This window comes from Sprattus sprattus (genome assembly GCF_963457725.1).
Source record: "Sprattus sprattus genome assembly, chromosome: 3".
Classification (NCBI taxonomy): domain Eukaryota; kingdom Metazoa; phylum Chordata; class Actinopteri; order Clupeiformes; family Clupeidae; genus Sprattus; species Sprattus sprattus.
The window spans coordinates 8,511,824-8,533,333 of NC_137922.1; the positions used below are offsets into that span (position 1 = coordinate 8,511,824).

General features: G+C 45.5%; 1 protein-coding gene across 1 annotated transcript; it reads left to right on the forward strand.

The window, feature by feature from the left end:
* Window positions 1–961: 961 nt before the first annotated feature.
* On the forward strand, window positions 962–20,666 carry tjp3 (tight junction protein 3; the record flags this gene model as incomplete). The annotated part of the gene is made up of 30 exons (XM_080834401.1): window positions 962–985; window positions 3,680–3,736; window positions 4,078–4,202; window positions 4,841–4,943; window positions 5,612–5,891; window positions 6,054–6,157; window positions 6,268–6,454; window positions 6,577–6,655; window positions 6,735–6,838; window positions 7,403–7,493; window positions 7,603–7,697; window positions 8,047–8,205; window positions 8,494–8,551; window positions 9,389–9,468; window positions 9,878–9,974; window positions 10,113–10,204; window positions 10,429–10,498; window positions 11,030–11,094; window positions 12,324–12,387; window positions 12,535–12,691; window positions 14,728–14,836; window positions 15,625–15,844; window positions 16,588–16,787; window positions 17,455–17,550; window positions 17,637–17,716; window positions 17,815–18,025; window positions 18,224–18,324; window positions 18,833–19,444; window positions 20,010–20,056; window positions 20,552–20,666. The coding sequence occupies 30 exons, from the start codon at window positions 962–964 to the stop codon at window positions 20,664–20,666; spliced, it is 3,882 nt and encodes a 1,293-aa protein (XP_080690527.1).
* Between the last annotated feature and the right edge of the window lie 844 nt (window positions 20,667–21,510).

The following is a 21,510-nucleotide window of genomic DNA, read 5'->3' on the forward strand; positions in this document are numbered from 1 at the left end:
GTTGTCAGGATGAAGGTATTTGTGTCTGTATCAGTGAACGGCCCCTGCTGAGATAAGGTGTTCTTTTGAAAAGTCCATTTCCAACCCGGAACTGAACTGTGTCCCAACAACGGCTTGGATTAAGCTGTGTTTTCATTTTGCACAATGTTCTCACAGATCTCTGCTTCCATAAGATTCCAGCGTAGCTGGTCAGTCTTTTAAGAGCTGGATTCAGTGCTCTTACGTAGTCTAGAAGTCCAAGCAGTTTTGAGGGTGTTTGAGCAACATACTGAACCTTTCTCCAGAGGCCAGTCAAGGGGATTTCCTCCAGCAACAGGTGTTGCTATTCAAACGGATGGATGCAGACTCTCGAGTTGATTAACGCACAATAAGGATATGATGTGTCTCCAAAGTAGTCTTGAATCCATGGCCATGCAGTAAAACCCATAAGGTGTTTTAGTTCCTTCTGCTCCCTGTGTGTTGTGGGATTTCCTGTGTTTGCCAGGCGCCCCCTTATCTCCATGGCAACGGAGGGCAATGAGAGTCACGAAGGTGGGGGGGAGCAGAGAGGGGTGGGGGAAGCCTCCTCATGTGGGAGGGGCTTACGCAAGGTGTTTTTCCAAACCAGCACCTAACGGTCAGGCTTTGATTCCTCATTATCGGAGCGATCGATGAATGGAAAAGAAGCGCGTGTTCTACGGAGTTTTGCATGAATGGAATAGAACCGAGTGTTCTACGGATTACTGCATGAATGGGATAGAACCGAGTGTTCTACGGAGGATTGCATGAATGGAATAGAACTAAGTGTTCTACGGAGTACTGCATGAATGGAATAGAAGCGCGTGTTTTACGGAGGATTGCATGAATGCGTTTCCTTGGTTAAAGTTTTCCTTGACCAACACAGAGGTGGAAGGAAGGAAAGCTGTTGTTTTGTGGGGGGAGGGGCTGAGGAGGTAGCAGGTGTGTGTCTCGTGCCCTGGGAATGGAGGTTCGGTTTGTGAACCCGGTGAGTGTTACAGCCTTGTCAGTGTTAGCTCTGAGTGTCTTTAAGCAGTGTGCAGCCCGTGAGTGTAACAGCCTTGTCAGTGTTCGCTCTGAGTGTCTTTAAGCAGTGTGCAGCTTGTGAGTGTTACAGCCTTGTCAGTGTTCGCTCTGAGGGTCTTTAAGCAGTGTGCAGCCCGTGAGTGTTACAGCCTTCTCTGTGTTAGCTCTGAGTGTTTAAGATCCTGTTGCCTTTGGGACACGTGAGCGTTGTGGAGAGCAAGGGCATATGTTAGACTGCAGTAGACATTTTGTCTCAATGTCACCGGCTGTACGTGTAGGCCACTGCTGAACCAATGGCAATCAGTCATCACTCTCATGCCAGGAGCTGATGCCTGAAATATAAAGTGTTAAATCCTGAACTGTTTGCATTTATAATCAACATATTGCCTGCTGTTGTAGTGTTTTTTTTTTAACATCAACATTTGTGCGTTTATGACTCAAGTTCTGTTGTGGGTGTTTGTGGAGCCGACTGGTTTTTCAGCGTCTCTCTTTACTATGGATAATGAGTGGGTGACTGAGGTCTCCTTCGTTGCACTGCCTGTCACAGCATGAAAGAAATAAATTAATCCAGTTTTAGGAATAATACTCAGTTTGGATTATAATGAAGAAGCACTTTCTCTTCAGCTTCAACACTTTAATAGAGGTGTTGGTGTTCTTCATTGCTCAGTATCCAGCACATTTAACTGCATGTGTCCTGCCTTGCCTGGTTACTGTGTGTCAGGTGGAAATCACCTTATTTTATTATGTTTGTGGGAGAAACCCAGCTGCTGTTAATAGGTTACAGAGGACCAAACCCCGCTGTGGTTTATAGGTTACAGAGTAAGTGTGTTTGTTCCTGGATGGCCTCACCTACAGGTCCTGCAAATATCCAAAACGCTGACATTTGCATTGTTTGACAAGCAGATCGGCTATACTTCCTCTGCCGTGTATATTAATGGATCAGTCTGCCTGCCTGCCTGCCTGCCTGTCTGTCTGTCTGTCTGTCTGTCTCTGCCTGTCTGCCTGTCTGTCTGTCTGTCTCTGTCTGTCTGCCAGCCAGCCTTTGTTTGTGCCCCCCCCCACCCCCTGCCTGGGGGCAAAGGAACCTCCCCCTCCGTCTTTCTACCTGGCAACAATCTGAAGTAGTGTTTCAGTGATATCTGGCTGAGTCATCTCAGAGTGGCACTTACCTCACCAATCAGTTTCATTGGTGTGGTGAAGTCAGACAGAGGAGTAGGAATGTGGAGGAAGTCTGTGTGGAATTGAACCTGGTTATGTCATGCTGTCTTAGTGCGTATATACTTTATTTGTGGGGGAGCTGTAATCACTGAACCGTTCATTTGACCTTACTGGCCTTAATAAAGCATTTCTCGGGCACTTCAAAAGGCCACATGTTGAGAAGGCTCCAACACACACCTTCGTTTTACTTGAAGAGAGACACAGTACCAGTCAAAAGGTTGGACACACCGTTAATTTTTTTGAGAATTGTTTTCTTTACTTTTATTATTTTCTACATTGTAGATTAATAAGACATCTAAACTACGAAAAAACACATATGGAATGATGCACTAAACAAAAAAAGTGTTCTTCCATGTAGAAAATTATAAAAGTAAATAAAAAAACTTCTCAAAAAATGAGAAGGTGTGTCCAAACGTTTGACTGGTACTGTATGCACTGAGATTGGACTTTGTGTGACGTGTACGTCTAGTTATGGTGATTTGGATTTCTTTTAAATGATTCAGAATCTCTCCACTCCTTTTAACGCATTTTAGTGACACATTGCACGTGGTTGGTCAATCCAAACAGAATGACTCATTTTATTGTGAAGTTTCTAGTCTGGGTTGAAAGCATCTTTTTGAACTACATAGACAACAGGTTTCTGACATTCTATAACGGTTTGAAATGTCTATAAAACAAGTGAATACAAATCAGGCTACTACCACACATTTAATAATTTAATAAAAGCTGTGTGATCTGTCTTCATGGATCAAAACCCAGTATGATACTGAAGCCTGAAATGCCTACATGAGCCAATCCAGTTTCAAACCGCCCAAAAGCGTAGTACTTGTATGTAAATGTGTAGATACTTATCAATGAGCCGGCCCCCGTGTTAAGGTTTGCAATAACAGGTATGCTTGAAATGCAGTGAGGAGAGTTAGGCATGCTGAGAATGCTAAAGGGAGCTCTGTGAGGGGGCCTGACTAAGGGTTTGGTCGAGATGCTCAATTGGTTCATTGGTGTAAGGTGACTAAGGGTTTGGTCGGGACGCTCCATTGGTTCATTGGTGTCAGGTGACTAAGGGTTTGTTCGGGACGCTCCATTGGTTCATTGGTGTCAGGTGTCTTCTCTGTTCACAACGCGAGTCTAGCAGCAAGAGCTATGGGGGAGGGGTGTCGATGGGGCTGGCTCCTCCCCCTTACCTGTCCCTCAGGAATGCCACAGGTGTGGGCACGCTCACGCTCATGTTGACTCACTCTTCCTGTTCCAGCTCAGACCGGAGCACACAGGGGAGTGAGCGCGCTGACACAGAGTGAGGCCCTGCCAATGGATTAGTGCTTTATGTTTGTGTACTGTTTCACTGTTACTGTTGTTATGGACCATAATTACGTCTCATTTTCATTTGGAAATCCAGTTTGTGACTGGATGTGACGCTTTAATCCGTCTGTTTTCCTCTCAGCAGCCAGAGATGGAGGAAATGACGATATGGGAGCAGCACACAGTAACACTGAGCAAGGTAAGTGTGTTTACATACACCTCTGCTCACAGTAGTACACACCCTGCACCTTAAACTGTGTTAGTCTTGGGCAAACAGTGGGGCTCTTTGAGAGATTGATAGATTGATACTGAATTGCTCTGTAGAGACAGCAATGGTGACAAGCGTGACAGACTTCACGCGCCATTATTTCAGAGCCACCGTCAACCACACCCTGCTGTTTGGAATTTAAGATTGGGGAGGTTACAGTGGAGTGAAATGTGCTCTCTCTCTCTGTTTCTCTCTCTCTCTCTTTCTTTCTATCCCTCTCTCTCTCTTTTTTTCTTTCTTTCTTTCTTTCTTTCTTTCTATCCCTCTAACAGGATCCGAAAATGGGCTTTGGCTTTGCATTGTCCGGAGGCCGAGACAAGCCTAATCCGGACACAGGAGACACGGCGGTGGTGGTGTCTGACGTGGTGCGCAATGGACCCGCTATGGGCAGACTACAGTGAGTTAACCCTAACCCTAACCCTTACCCTTACCTAGTGTTACAATGGACCCGCTATGGGCAGACTACAGTGAGTTAACCCTTAACCTAACCCTAACCCTTACCTAGTGTTACAATGGACCTGCTATGGGCAGACTACAGTGAGTTAACCCCCTACCCTAACCCTTACCTAGTGTTACAATGGACCCGCTATGGGCAGACTACAGTGAGTTAACCCCCTACCCTAACCCTTACCTAGTGTTACAATGGACCAGCTATGGGGAGACTACAGTGAGTTAACCCTAACCCTTACCCTACCTAGTGTTACAATGGACCACTATGGGCAGGCTAGAGTGAGTTGTCGTCTCCTTGGCACTGAGTGACCTTATTATTCACACCAATACTTCCACTTCTTCATATCCTACTACAGTTTTTCAGGTCTAACCTGCCATGTGTTTACCCGCCGCAGTGATGGTGCCTCTCTCTCTCTCTCTCACACACTCACACACTCACACACTCACACACTCACACACTCACACACTCACACACTCACACACTCACACACTCACACACTCACACACACACACACACACACACACACACCTGTTCCATGCCAAAGCTGACAGGGCTTTTGTTCTTGCTTCTCTGTCTTTGAACAGGACCCGAGATCGTATTGTTATGGTCAATGGGGTTTCCATGGAGAACGGCACGTCTAACTTCACCATTCAGAACCTGAAGAGCTGCGGGAAAACAGCCAACGTTGTAAGAACCAAAAAAACGCCATTTTAGCTCTCAAACAGGCGCCGTATTAGCTCTCAAACAGGCGCCGTATTAGCTCTCAAACAGGCGCCATATTAGCTCTCAAACAGGCGCCATATTAGCTCTCAAACAGGCGCCATATTAGCACTCAAACTGGCGCCGTATTAGCTCTCAAACAGGCGCCATATTAGCTCTCAAACAGGCGCCATATTAGCTCTCAAACAGGCGCCATATTAGCACTCAAACTGGCGCCATATTAGCTCTCAAACAGGTGCCATCTTAGCACTTAAACAGGCGCCATATTAGCTCTCAAACAGGCGCCATATTAGCTCTCAAACAGGCGCCATATTAGCTCTCAAACAGGCGCCATATTAGCTCTCAAACAGGCGACAGTACAGTAGAGGCTGACACTTCACTTCGAGTCTTTCCTCAGAAGGTCAAAGGCACAGGCTCAAGTGCATCAGTACTACAGCTATCATGTAGAAATGGAACGCTTTTACCATAGTTTTTGTTTTTGCGTTACAGAAATGTATTTGCTAAAAGTGAAATCGTTGAACTGCATGGGTAGAGATAGAGAGGATGGAGAGAGCAAAACATATTTGATGTTTAACTTTTTCGAGACTAAATCTGGCTGCTGTAGTAAATGTCCCCCTCATCCTCATCTGCTTCAGACAGTGAAGAGACCCAAGGTGATCCAGATCCCCATCAGCACCAGGCCGACGCGGGCCCAGTCCAGCTCCAACCTGCTGGCCGAGGACCCCAACCACCGCCGGCCCCGCCGAGGGTCCGACACGGGCAGCTACGGCAGGAGCCCCCGCAGGGGCCACAGCGCCTCCCCGGAGCGCAACGGCCACGACCTCCCCCTCATGTCCGGCTTCAAACGCCTGCCGCAGCAGGACGCGGCAGACAAGCCCATCAGAACCACGCTGATCAAGAAGAAGCAGACCGATGGTGAGGGCACTGGGGAGCCGTTAGTTACTGACAAGGAGAAGAGAAATGGATCCTGTCTTTGATAATGTGTTTTTGGAGTAGGGATGGTCATTAGGTGAGAGGGGCTGAAGGAATTCTATTTGTTTAGAAGGAATGATGACTTTGTGCTGTGTATCTGTTCAGAGTACGGAATGAAGCTGGGAAGCCAGATCTTTATCAAACACATGACGCCTACTGGACTGGCTGCCAAAGAGGGGACTTTACAGGAAGGAGATCTTGTTCTGAAGGTAATATTCATCCATTCCCGTGGTCTTCAAACGGGTCCTCCTCGTGATGATTCAGGGTTGAAATGACTCTGAAATGTTCCAGTTTGATCACGGCTCTGATTGCTCCCTAGATCAACGGCATGACCACAGAGAACCTGTCCCTGCTGGAGACTAAGCATCTAGTGGAGAAGTCCAGAGGCCGGCTGACCATGGTGGTCCTGAGAGACAGCCGGAAGTTCCTGGTCAGCATCCCTGAAGTGGAAGACAGTCCTCGGAACAGTGGCGACGAGCTGCAAGGAGACAGCTCTGAGCTAGAAGGTGAGAGATGGAGGTGTGAGTGTGTGTGTGTGTGTGTGTGTGTGTGTGTGTGTGTGTGTGTCTGTGTCTGTTCACGCCAGCTCTTTAGCTCAAATATCTGATTCTACATTTCGCCCTCTTAGACATTTCAGATCTGGATTCCGATTCGCCAGCCAGGGGCAGGTCATCTCGTCCCCCCGCCCGAGAGCGTCGTACACACAGGTACTCTCACCCACTCCATCGGGTCAGGTTCGTTAGGTCCGCTGTGATCTCGGGTCTGAACTGAGCCTTTATGTTCCAGAACCCGAGCAGAAGCTCCGCCGCCGAAGCCAAAGTCCCGAGACCCGTCTCCTGTGCGCTCCACGCTGAGCCGCCCCCCCGCACACAGCCTGCCCAGACGCAGAGGTGACACACACACACACACACACACACACGCCCCCCCGCACACAGCCTTCCCAGACGCAGAGGTGAGGCCAACAGGGCAGCACTGATCCTGGACACACACACACACACACACACACACACACACACACCCTTCCCAGGTGCAGAGGTGAGGCCAGCAGGGCTCTCGTACTCGGACATCTCGTACTGATCCTGGATACACACACACACACACACACACACACACACACACACACACACCTATGGAAGGGAATCAACTAACATCATATGCTTAGCTGTCACTCTGAAGCCCTCTCCATTACGATGAGGAATCAGATGTAGCCATCCTCTAGCCAATCAGATGTAGCCATCCTCTGTCACTCAGTGGACTGTGATGACTGTAGTCCATCCTCTGTCACTCAGTGGACTGTGATGACTGTAGTCCATCTTCTGTCACTCAGTGATGTTTGTTGTGATCGCCATTCCCTCCTGCTCTCACAGTGACCCACCTTCCTTTCCCCTGACCCTAACCTTAACTTCCCTTCCCCTCACCCTAACTTCCCTCTGGTGTGTTTTGATTGGCTGCAGCCCCCTCTGAGTCTGAATCAGACAGAAGTGATTCTCCGCCCCCTCCAAGAAGGGACAGCACAGACACTCTGAAGGACTCTGACAGATACAGGTGAATATGAAGATGGCGCTGTTAATACCTTATGTTTTGGATATTAACGTCTTCACACCCGAAAGCCATGTTTGTACACTTTTTTTAAAAGAGTTTTTCATGATTGCAGGGTTCTGTCCGGCCTCTCCACTCTACCCAATCCTCGTGCGTCCCCCAACTGGAACGCCCCACGGCCCTCCTCCTCCGCTTCACGCCCACGCAAACGTACGACCTCCGACCTCTCTAGTTCCTACACCACACCCCGCTACATGACCTACCCACTTTAGAAACTTCTCAAGCAGTTGAATAGGTCTGCAGATGTTTCAGTGAATGACATTACAGAGCTGTATAAATCATATGATTGTTTACATCATTATTATTATCACACAACTGAATTGATGGATCATTCTAATAATATAGTAAAGTCATCACAGACACTTGCGTTTGCACTCGAGGAGAAGAAAGCTGGAGTAAGCGGTTGGTAAAACAAGTGGAGACCTCAGTGGACCAGTACTACGGAGGGAACTCGGTGCTGCCCATCAGGTGTTAACCGCCCTGCTCTCTCACTCTGCAGCGGTCTCCGAGTCGGACTCTGACGGGGGCAGTTCTCCCCCACCCAGACGGAAGAGTCCCAAGGCTGAGCCCAACGCCAGATACAAAGTCCTCCCTGACCTGCCTGCCAACCTGCGCTCCAACTCCAGAGGCTCCTCGCCATACAGACCTCCACCGCCAGGTCAGTGCCAGGCTATACCTTTAAATAGCGGTGTTCTCTCTATCTCTGTATCTCTCTGTCTCTCTCTCTCTCCCTCTCCCTCTCTCTCTCTCTCTCTCTTTCTTTCTTTCTTTCTTTCTTTCTTTCTTTCTTTCTTTCTTTCTTTCTCTTTCTCGAGGGACTCCTGACCCTTGAGAGAAGAGGGGTCACTCTTAAGTAATTACAGATTGTACAGGTTTCAACATGTCTTGGGGATAGATGGTCTGAGATGTTTTGCTCAGAGAAATGTTTAATTGTTAATTTCCACAGATTCAGAGTCGGAGTCAGATGGCAGCGCCTCCCGCCGTGCCCAGGACAGCAGATACAGGTATTAGGAGGAGGCCTAGCAGCCAACCCTGCCCTCGCTGGCCCTCTGCAGGAGCCTCGGGACGGGGCCACTGTTACAAGGGCCACTGATCAACTCATGCCTAAATATAGACCTCACCCAGTCTCCTACTTTTGGAGATTTTGATGATTTTTTTTTGTGCTATGTTTTTTTTTTTTTTTTTTTGCTAAATCACATATTCATTTTAGTTTTGACTTGTTAGTTTTTTGTTTGCTCATCATTTGTGTATAGTTTGTTATCTCTCTTTTTTTTTAAAACAACTTGTTCCAGTGTGAATATGTGTGTTAATGAAATAATAAAATGGGGAAAATAATCCTTCTGAGCATGTCCCTGTAGTGTATGTGCTTTTAATTTATTAATTTATGACAACATCTGCCCACTTTTATCATCAAAATGATCCAAATATGTTAACTAGCAGTCACCTGCTCTGAGACTCCTGTGTTACCAAAGGGTTCACTCTACATTACCATGGGCCATTTGGATTGATGTAGGCCAGATTTAAGCCTGTGAAGGAAAAGAAAGCTTATTTTGCATCCCAAAATTACATTTCAATAAAAGTGAACTGGTCTAGTGACCACCTCTTGGTCTGTGCCATAGCACGTCATGAACGGATCAAAAAGGGATGTTAGGAGGCCGTGCCTGCGTTAGGCAGTGTGGTGAAGTTCAAGGGTTACACAATGTTCCCGATATTTATTTTAGTTGCCACTCAGTTCCTTGCCCCGCCCCTTTTCTATTTCTCTCATTTTCACTCTTACCTCCAGTTCACCTCTGACCTCTAACCTCTAACCTCTGACCTCTCTCTGTCTCTGTCTCTTCCAGAATGCCCCCAGGGGTCGCTAAAGCCCCCGCAGTAGAGCCCCCACGCTGGACAGCCCCCACAGTGCCCCCTACTGACCGGGGTGAGTGCGGATGGAACACACACACACACACACACACACACACACACATATATACACACACACACACACACACAGTTACACACGCAGATCACCTACAGAAAGAAATGAACAAGCAAAACCGTCAAAACTAAAAAATGTCTTGCCACAAGGAAATGTCGACCCTTGTCAGCATCAGTACACTATCATTACACACACACACTCACACACAAACTCATTTACATTATCATTAACTGGATGTGGCGTCACTGAAGCGATGTGTTTTGTCTTTGAAATGCCCGTATCTGCATCCCTGATTAAAGTGTGCCTGGAGTCTCGTTGTTCGGTGATAAGACATGTTTACCTCCACGTGTTGAAACATGTCACTCAGAGACGGAGTCTAAGACATGTTTCCCTCCACGTGTTGAAACAGGTCACTCAGAAACGGAGTCTGAGGCCAGTTATGCCTCCGCTCCGAGGCCGGAGTCGCCTGTAACCAGAGGCTCCTTGAACTCCAAGAGAGACATTGGGTGAGTCGAACCACACGCAGTGATTTGATGGAAAGTAGTCAAATTCTTAATTCCGGCTATAGAAGTAGTTTGTATTAATGTGCAACTTTGTTATTGGCCAATCAGCAATGAGGTGACATGTTTTACTTCCTGTGCCAGAGGTCGTCCTGACGTGCGATCGTCACCAGTCATGGTCAGACAGGATGACTCTCTACGCAGGGTCTTGCCCCCAACCAGGCCACCACCAGAAGGTCTGTACCACAGCATGAACACAGTCTGTGTCTGTACCACAGCGTGAACACTAACGTTCATACTTTAAAAATAAAATTAATTATTATTATTATTATGTCAGAGGACTTATACTGTACTATACAATAGAAAGGTTAGAATAAAAATAATAATAAAAGAAAGGAGATTTAAAACAGCAAAGCTGCTCCTATACATTCAACCCGTGTGTGTGTGTGTGTGTGTTTAGACTCCTCTGAGTCCGAGCGAGCCCCGTCTCCCCCCAGACGCTATGACAGCACGGACGAGAGCAACCACAGGTACCCAATCAGATCCCTCCCTTCCTGCCCTCCTATCAGGGCTTAGTTCAGTGGGCCCGCCCCACATGGATTCTCACCAGGCTCAGATGTCCGTCACCTATAGAAAGGGCAAATCACTTCCTCCTTCGGGCTGGACCATTGTTAATCAATGGGAATTGTTTCCCCTGTGTGCTAAACCCATACTCAGGTGTAGTGTGTGTGTGTGTGTGTGTGTGTGTGTGTGTGTGTGTGTGTGTTGTGCTAAATCCATACTCAGGTGTTGTGTAGTGTGTTGTGCTAAACCCATACTCAGGTGTAGTGTGTGTGTGTGTGTGGTGCCTAATCCATCCTCAGGTGTAGTGTGTGTGTGTGTTGTGCTAAACCCATCCTCAGGTGTAGTGTGTGTGTGTTGTGCTAAACCCATCCTCAGGTGTAGTGTGTGTGTGTAAATCCATACTCAGGTGTAGGGTAGTATTTGTTGTGCTAGAAGAGTGTGATTAGGCACCACATGTTTGAACTCATATCCAATGGGCTGTTATTTTTCACTTTCAGTTTTCCACGCGCCAATGGTACGCTACGTTCTGATGTGTCCAAGGCAAGCAACAGCAAGCCGCAAGGTAGGTGTACTTCACTCTGTTAGTGTACTTCTATCTGTTAGTGTACTTCATTTTGTTAGTGTACTTCTATCTGTTAGTGTACTTCATTCTGTTAATGTACTTCTATCTGTTAGTGTACTTCATTCTGTTAGTGTACTTCTATCTGTTAGTGTACTTCATTCTGTTAGTGTACTTCTATCTGTTAGTGTACTTCATTCTGTTAATGTACTTCTATCTGTTAGTGTACTTCATTCTGTTAGTGTACTTCTATCTGCTAGTGTACTTCATTCTGTTAGTGTACTTCTATCTGTTAGGGTACTTCATTCTGTTAGTGTACTTCTATCTGTTAGTGTACTTCATTCTGTTAATGTACTTCTATCTGTTAGTGTACTTCATTCTGTTAGTGTACTTCTATCTGTTTGTGTACTTCATTCTGTTAGGGTACTTCTATCTGTTAGTGTACTTCATTCTGTTAGTGTACTTCTATCTGTTAGTGTACTTCATTCTGTTAGTGTACTTCTATCTGCTAGTGTACTTCATTCTGTTAGTGTACTTCTATCTGCTAGTGTACTTCATTCTGTTAGTGTACTTCTATCTGTTAGGGTACTTCATTCTGTTAGTGTACTTCTATCTGTTAGTGTACTTCATTCTGTTAGTGTACTTCTATCTGTTAGTGTACTTCATTCTGTTAATGTACTTCTATCTGTTAGTGTACTTCATTCTGTTAGTGTACTTCATTCTGTTAGTGTACTTCTATCTGTTTGTGTACTTCATTCTGTTAGGGTACTTCTATCTGTTAGTGTACTTCATTCTGTTAGTGTACTTCTATCTGTTAGTGTACTTCATTCTGTTAGTGTACTTCTATCTGTTAGTGTACTTCATTCTGTTAGTGTACTTCTATCTGTTAGTGTACTTCATTCTGTTAGTGTACTTCTATCTGTTAGTGTACTTCATTCTGTTAGTGTACTTCTATCTGTTAGTGTACTTCATTCTGTTAGTGTACTTCTATCCGTTAGTGTAGTGTTATTGCATCACACACGAGATGGTTAAGGACTGCTCTCATTGCTGAATGGAATCAAAGTCATTAAGAAGTCCTTAAGATCCTGAAGGGTTCCTCTTTGAACCGTGTGATCAGCTTCACCCCAATGTTACTGTTAGGTTAAGCAAGACCAATGCTGAACTCAGAGCATTCTTTCTATAGAAACTGTGTATTTTGTGTCCTTCTAAAATATGTCTGCTTTATCTTCCAGTGAAGGCCGTAGAGGAGCCAGTTTACGCACTCCCTCCAGATGCCTATCCCACACATAACACAGGGTGAGATTTCGTGTGTGTGTGTGTGTGTGTGTGTGTGTGTGTGTGTGTGTGTGTGTGTGTGTGTGTGTGTGTGAGAGAGAGTAGGTGCTAATGTACGTTTACCTTCTGCGTGGGAATTTAACGTGACTTCATGTCTCTGGCTCTCAGGTACAGCTCAGACCAGAATGTGGTGGACTTTGTGAAGGATGGCAGTGTGGGGTTGCGGCTGGTCGGAGGGAATGATGTGGGGATCTTTGTGGGGGCCGTTCAACCCAACAGTCCTGCACAGAGGCAGGGCATGAAGGAGGGCGACCAGATCATGCAGGTAGATGGAGAAGTGTTTAAAATGCAGTCACTTTATAGAACTAGTTTAACCCTTACAGTCACTTTATAGAACTAGTTTAACCCTTACAGTCACTTTATAGAACTAGTTTACATACAGTCACTTTATAGCACTAGTTTAAATACAGTCACTTTATAGAACTAGTTTAAATGCAGTCACTTTATAGAACTAGTTTAACCCTTACAGTGACTTTATAGAACTAGTTTAACCCTTACAGTCACTTTATAGAACTAGTTTACATACAGTCACTTTATAGAACTAGTTTAAATGCAGTCACTTTATAGAACTAGTTTAACCCTTACAGTCACTTTATAGAACTAGTTTAACCCTTACAGTCACTTTATAGAACTAGTTTAACCCTTACAGTCACTTTATAGAACTAGTTTAAATACAGTCACTTTATAGAACTAGTTTAAATACAGTCACTTTATAGAACTAGTTTAAATGCAGTCACTTTATAGAACTAGTTTAACCCTTACAGTGACTTTATAGAACTAGTTTAACCCTTACAGTCACTTTATAGAACTAGTTTACATACAGTCACTTTATAGAACTAGTTTACATACAGTCACTTTATAGAACTAGTTTACATACAGTCACTTTATAGAACTAGTTTAACCCTTACAGTCACTTTATAGAACTAGTTTACATGCAGTCACTTTATAGAACTAGTTTACATACAGTCACTTTATAGAACTATTTTAAATACAGTCACTTTATAGAACTAGTTTAACCCTTACACAGTGTGGACACATGTGTCCAATTTCCGATTTCAGTCCGATTTAAATTGGATATTGGACACATGTGTCTCCCTAGAACTAGATTAATTGTGTCCGACTTGAGTCCGACTGGACTCCGATGTAAACCCCTGGACACACGATTCGATTCCGCTGGTAATTGGACTGGGCGCGCATGTGTCTCTCGTATCTGATTCAAATTGAACAACAACAACTTTTGCACGTGCTTGAGATGCCCACAGACATATACATGCATCATATATAATGTATATGATATGATAAACGCTGCTAGACGCTCAGTTCTTGTGCTCCCTCTCATTCACGTTGAAATACTGAAAGCGAAAGTGAAACTTTGAAACTGGAACGCAACTGTTTGGGACAGAACGCTAATTCAGTGAACAAATATTTTCATATTACTTTCCACCAGTTGTTAGTCATGTAATCCATTCATATCGATGTGAATCAATCAATACTAATACAACTTTAACTGTGGTGTGTTTTTGTTTCATTTCACAACGTATTTACTGTATAATCAACGGTAGCAGATGTAAACATTCGATTTTAACTGACGCGGCCAAGAGCTAGATTGGTCACTGCCATGTGCTTTGAGATAGAGCAGTTAACCCCCCATGGAGACCCCATGGAGAGAATTGGATGGGACCGGAGTGCTGCCATCATGTGCCCGCACAGTCACTTAATAGAACTAGTTTACATACAGTCACTTTATAGAACTAGTTTACATACAGTCACTTTATAGAACTATTTTAACCCTTACAGTCACTTTATAGAACTAGTTTCACCCTTACAGTCACTTTATAGAACTAGTTTAACCCTTACACAGTCACTTTATAGAACTAGTTTAACCCTTACAGTCACTTTATAGAACTAGTTTAACCCTTACAGTCACTTTATAGAACTATTTTAAATACAGTCACTTTATAGAATTATTTTAAATGCAGTCACTTTATAGAACTAGTTTCACCCTTACAGTCACTTTATAGAACTAGTTTAACCCTTACAGTCACTTTATAGAATTATTTTAAATACAGTCTCTTTATAGATCTATTTTAAATACAGTCACTTTATTAGAACTATTTTAAATACAGTCCCTTTTATAGAACTATTATAGGCTGTACGGTTCTTTGTTGACCCTCATCATTCACTGCAAATGCCAATCCAAACTAGAGCCACTTAATTCTGTTCAGAAGCACAGAACAACACGTGGTGTTTCTGTGGTGAGGAAAACATCAGTTTAAATGTACCACTGCGGGTATTTTGCAGGTGAATGGCGTAGACTTCAATCACTTCACACGAGAGGAGGCAGCCATGTATCTGCTGAACATCCGCACAGGAGAACCCATCTCCCTCCGCACACAGAACAAAATGGACAGTGAGTTCACAGATGTCTACTTTTTAAAGCAGCGTTCATTTCTTCCTGAAATGCATGCAAAAACCTTACATTAGGTGAGGTGTTCCGTCCTGGAACACAGAACTAGATGGATTTATAGTGTGAATATGGTACATAATGGCTAGTATAAATTAGAACTAGTTTTCTATAAACAATACATCAAAAGGTGGCAGATTGTTCCATAGTGTTGGTTTAATGGTAGGTTATTGGCCCATAGTGTTGATTTAGTGGTAGGTTATTGGTTCATAGTGTTGATTTAGTGGTAGGTTATTGGTTCATAGTGTTGATTTAGTGGTAGGTTATTGGTTCATAGTGTTGATTTAGTGGTAGGTTATTGTGGCTGATGTGTATATGCACCTCCTCTGTCCAAACTGTCACATTAATCCAGGAAGTGTAGTGTTCTTCCAGTGAGCTTAAGGCATTATGCCATTGGAACGATTAACCTTCACTTTTTCAAAATCATGACCTTGTCTAGACAATTCAGCGAGTTCCTCATGTCCTGCTCCTCTCTGCCATAGTTAACGTTCCTCATGTCCTGCTCCTCTCTGCCATAGTTAACGTTCCTCATGTCCTGCTCCTCTTTGCCATAGTTTACGTTCCTCATGTCCTGCTCCTCTTTGCCATAGTTTACGTTCCTCATGTCCTGCTCCTCTTTGCCATAGTTTACGTTCCTCATGTCCTGCTCCTCTTTGCCATAGTTTACGTTCCTCATGTCCTGCTCCTCTTTGCCATAGTTTACGTTCCTCATGTCCTGCTCCTCTTTGCCATAGTTTACAAGAAGCTGATGAAGTCCAACATCGGAGACTCCTTCTATATCCGCACACACTTCGACCACGAGGCGGAGGGGAGCGTGGGCCTGAGTTTCACCCGGGGCGAGGTGTTCCGTGTGCTGGACACCATGCACCGAGGCAAGCTGGGCAACTGGCTGGCTGTACGCATGGGCCACGACCTGCACGAGCTGGACAAGGGAACCATCCCCAACCAGACCAGGTGTGTAAGACCATACGTGCACGAGCTGGACAAGGGGACCATCCCCAACCAGACCAGGTGTGTAAGACAGACCATACATGCTTCAGCTACAGCAGACTTGCTTCATGGATGTCAAGATGTACAGCAAATTCATTTCACAACAGTCAAAGAGGAAAACTCTTTTTTTTTACTTCACTTTAACTCCTTCTTTATTATAAAGTTTGCACTCAGCACTTGGTCATTTTTAACTAATGCACAGTTGACACCAGTATGGTGGTGTGGTTGTTTGATTGCTTAAAATAGGTGACCTTGTTTGAAAAAAAAAAAAAAACAACTGCATGAACATGTGGTTAGGAAACAATGTGTGTTTGACCGTCACCTGATGGTGATGTATACCCACTAAACTGGTCTTGCCTGTATCGACCAAATGCATGCTGTGTACAGCCCCTGTTCTTTCCCTTCCACTTCTGCCACACAACCCTCCCCCTTCCCCCCTTCCTATCTCCACCCGGCCGACCTCAAGCAGATGGGTCCCCCCTTATGTGCCGTGGTTCTGCTTAAAGTTTCTTTCAGCCTAACAGGGAGTTTTTTTTGCCCCTGTTGCCATTGTGCTTGCACTAAGGGGGTTCAGGCTCTGGGCTCTGTAAAGCGCCTAGAGGCAATTGTATTGTTATGGCGCTATATAAATAAAATTGAATGGAATGGAATGGAATGGAATTTAATTTAATTTAATTTAATTTAATTGATGCTCCTGTGTGCTGCAGGGCTGAGACGCTGGCCAGTACGGAGCAGTCCCAGAGAGTGTTAGCTGCCGAGAAACAGGCCTCAGGTCAGAGGGCGGAGTTCTGGAAGATGAGGGGGCTTCGCGGGGCCAAGAAGAATACCAGGCGAACCCGAGACGACCTCCTGATGCTGACGATACAGGGCAAATTTCCAGCCTATGAGAAGGTCCTATTGAGAGAAGGTAAGCCTATGAGAAGGTCCTATAGAGAGAAGGTAAGCCTATGAGAAGGTCCTATTGAGAGAAGGTAAGCCTATGAGAAGGTCCTATTGAGAGAAGGTAAGCCTATGAGAAGGTAAGTCTATGAGAAGGTCCTATTGAGAGAAGGTAAGCCTATGAGAAGGTCCTATTGAGAGAAGGTCAGCCTATGAGAAGGTCCTATAGAGAGAAGGTAAGCCTATGAGAAGGTCCTATTGAGAGAAGGTAAGCCTATGAGAAGGTCCTATTGAGAGAAGGTAAGGCCTATGAGAAGGTCCTATAGAGAGAAGGTAAACCTATGAGAAGGTCCTATTGAGAGAAGGTAAGCCTATGAGAAGGTCCTATTGAGAGAAGGTAAGCCTATGATAAGGTCCTATTGAGAGAAGGTTAGCCTATGAGAAGGTCCTATTGAAAGAAGGTTAGCCTATGAGAAGGTCCTATTGAGAGAAGGTTAGCCTATGAGAAGGTCCTGTTGAGAGAAGGTTAGCCTATGAGAAGGTCCTATTGAGAGAAGGTAAGGAGGCCAAGCAAGAAGCTGTGATTGACATTTATGAAAAACTATCCTTTGAATGGTATTTTCCTTGTTGCTGAGGTTCCTGATTAGTCAGAATGTGGGGCGAACCTTGAGACGTTTTGTTCTACGTTTTTCCAGCAAATTTTAAACGACCCATCGTCATCCTTGGCCCTCTAAATGACGTTGCCATGGAGAAGTTGGCCGGAGAAATGCCAGATGAATTTCAAGTTGCAGGTCAGTTGTGTGTTCAATCACAGTAACTGTAACTCATTTAGGAGCTGTAGAGGGTCTCCCTGTTCACTCGGTGTTTTCTGCTCCAGACATGGTTCCCCGTAGCGGAGCTGAACGCACTTCATCTACCGTGATCAAGCTGGACACCGTGAGGAAGATAGCTGAGCAGGTCAGAAACTAAACATGACTTTTGGAAGCCAATAGCGATGTCTTTGAGAGATGTTTCAGTAACTTGGTGTTGCTTGAACGTTCCATTTGGCCTTTCAGAACAAGCACCCCCTGCTGGACATTACGCCCACTGCAGTGGAGCGGCTGAACTACATCCAGTACCACCCTATGGTCTTCTTCCTCAACCCCCACAGCCGTAAGGACGTGAAGACCATGAGGACGCGCTACGCTCCCGACTCCAACAAGAGCTCTCGCCGTCTCTACGCCTCCGCCAGCAAAGTCAGGAAACACTACAGTCATCTGTTCTCTGGTGAGTTGAAACACTACTGTCATCTGTTCTCTGGTGAGTTGTCCCATGTGGCAGGCTATAAAGAAAATAAGGTACTTAAAGTGATTTACAATAAGATACAGTAATAAGAAATGTCATTATGACGTGCCCACTTCCAGTGAAACCGACCAAATAACACATTTCTCACTCAATAACTAATCCATCTGCTTGCCTCCACAGCCCACATTGACCTGCAGCCTGGGTCACACGTGTGGTACGAGTCTCTGAAAGACAAGATACGGCAGCAGCAAGCCAAGCCAGTCTGGGTCTCTGAAGTTACGGTATGCAACACCATTCTACTGTTTAGCCAGTCTGGGTCTCTGAAGTTACGGTACGCAGCACCAGCATACTGTTTTAGTTTGGACGTTATTATGCAACACCACTCTACTGTTTTAGTTTGAATGGGTTACGGTACGCAACAACATCATACTGTTTTAGTTTGAAAGGGTTACGGTACGCAACAACATTCTACTGTTTTAGTTTGAATGGGTTACGGTACGCAACAACATCATACTGTTTTAGTGTTGAATGGGTTACAGTACGCAACAACATCATACTGTTTTAGTGTTGAATGGGTTACGGTACGCAACAACATCATACTGTTTTAGTTTGAATGTTATTATGCAACACCATTCTACTGTTTAGTGTTGAATGTGTTTTGAACATGTATCCTCTTGAGTTTAATACATCACCACTGGAGGGTCAATTCTGACCACACTTGCTAAATCAATATGACCAATCAACATGGTAAATCAATATATGTGTGGGTGTGTGTGTGTTTGTGTGCAGCTGGAGGGGGGTGAGACGGAGGTGCTGGACGAGTTGGCCCCTGATCACGCTTCAGACTACCTGAGCTGCGACAGCCGTGCGGCCAGCGATTACGAGGACACAGACGGAGAGGCCTACACAGACGGAGAGCTGGGCGAGCTCTACACTGACAACGAGGACATTGACGACCCCTTCAGTCCCCAGGAGGAAGTGACACGTCCGTCTAGGGGCAGGGGCACCGCCTTGGCCCGCTCCTCTGAGCCCGCCAGGGACCACGACAGCCCCAGCCCTGAGCCCCCCCGCCGCCCAGCGCCTGCCCCCGTTGCCCCCGAGGCTGAGCCCGTGTACCAGCTCCCTCCTGATGGGCTTCCCCCCATCCTGTACGTCCCCAAGCCCCAGTCTCAGCTGCCCCCGTCCTACAGCCCCCCCCGCCAGGATGCCCCGTCCCCAGGCAGCCGCAGCTTCAGCGACTCGGACTACAGCGCCGCAGAGATCCAGGCCCCAACCACGCCCTCAGATGGACCGCCAGACTTCCAGGCTCCAGACCCCAGGCCTAAGGGTGCAGAGCCCCCTCCAGAGAGCCCCCCGCCCCCACCCGTCACACTGTCATTCATCGAGGAGAAACTGCAGCAGGTACAAGCACTCAATCCTCCCCTACTCATTACACACACACACACACACACACACACGCACGCACGCGCTCACACACACACACACACACTCTCACACTCACACTCATACTCACACTCACACACTCACACTCACACTCACACTCACACTCACACTCACACTCACACTCACACTCACACTCACACTCACACTCACACTCACACTCACACTCACACTCACACACACACACTCACTAGCTCAATCCTCCCCTACTCATCCTTTAGATGTTCATATATGATGAGGAATAGACATGATGTTTCCAGTGACCCTTGGTGTAGCAATTTTCAGTTTTTCACATTCACACTCAGTCACACACTCCCACTCACCCTCACCCTCGCACTCTCTCACACTCACCCTCGCACTCACACTCACACACACATTCTCTCACACTCTCTCACCCTCGCACTCACACACACATTCTCTCACACTCTCTCTCACCTCACTCTCTCACACTCACACTCACCCTTGCACTCACACACACATTCTCTCACCCTAACCCTCACTCTCTCTCACTCTCCTCCTCCCTCAGACTCGCATGGCAGAGCCTGGAGAGAGAAGCTCCCCTCAGTTCCTTGTGTAAGTATTGGACTACACACACACACACACACACACACACACACACACACACACACACACACACACACACACACACACACACACACACACACACACAGGTGGTCAATATAGCTCAGTCCCCACAGTTCCTTGTGTAAGTATTTGATCACCTCACCAAGGGGAGATATCCTAAATGCCATGTATGCCAGCGTCCAGGTGATATCCTAAATGCCATGTATGCTCGTGCACAGGTGGTATCCTAAATGCCATGTATGCCAGCATCCAGGTGATATCCTAAATGCCATGTATGCCAGCATCCAGGTGGTATCCTAAATGCCATGTATGCCCGTGCCCAGGTGGTATGCTAAATGCCATGTATGCCATGCCCAGTTGGCTAATACAGCTCAGTTGAAGTCAATGCGTTATAATGGAGAGCTTTCATTTATGGTGTTATAATGACTATACAATTTGAGGAATGGCCGCAATGAATGTTAATTCTTTCTTCTTCTCCGACAGGCTAGCGCATCACGAGGCGCTGCACAGCCGCCGGACCCAGATCAACGGGAGTGACAGCTCTGACGATCACGAAGACTTTGATGACAATGAATGGGGTTCGGCCACAGAGCTGTAACGGACATGTTTTAGGATCAATATATCCTGAACAGACTCTCATTCCTCCTGATCGTCTCTTTATCTGGCCATGTTTTAGGATCAATATATCCTGAACAGACTCTCATTCCTCCTGATCGTCTCTTTATCCGGATTGCCAAAGGGGAGATGACTCGACAGACCGCACATCTGAGCCGCTAGCCTCGCTTAAGGCTAATATTACCGCTACGCTTCCACAGTACTCCACTCCGAGAACTCTTGGACATATACCATCATCTGCACAAACAATTGCTGTCTACTGAGCTTGATGTTTTATACTGACAGAGTCTTATGGACTCAACCATGGATGTTTTTATGTTAAATAATTTTAAATAAAAAATGTATTCTAAAACATATACAGGCTTGATTGATCAATATCTTGATTGACATATGTTTGTTATGTTTCATATGTAGTGAATCAGTACCTACTGGAATTGGTACAGATTAGTCTGCTATTGTCAGGATTGTCTACCAAAGTTTGCTTTAAAGGCACCCAGTGCAACTTTTGAGGCTTAAAAATAAACATTCAATTTCTAGTCTTTTTTACACGTAGTAAGTTTCAATAACTCCATACCATTACATACCGACATTCAAGCAGCAAAGATGAGACGTCGTTGTGTGGTGAGAACTGATAGAAAATCGATATCAACAACAATCGTCGCCATTTTCTTTATTTTTTTTAACCTACAATAAATAAAGCAGGCTTCCAGTCAATGGAAAAATGGCTTCTCCCCACCGGCGATTGTTGTTGTTTACGATTTTCTATCAGTTCTCACCAGACAACGACGTCTCATCTTTGCTCCTTGAATGTCGATATGTAATGGTAT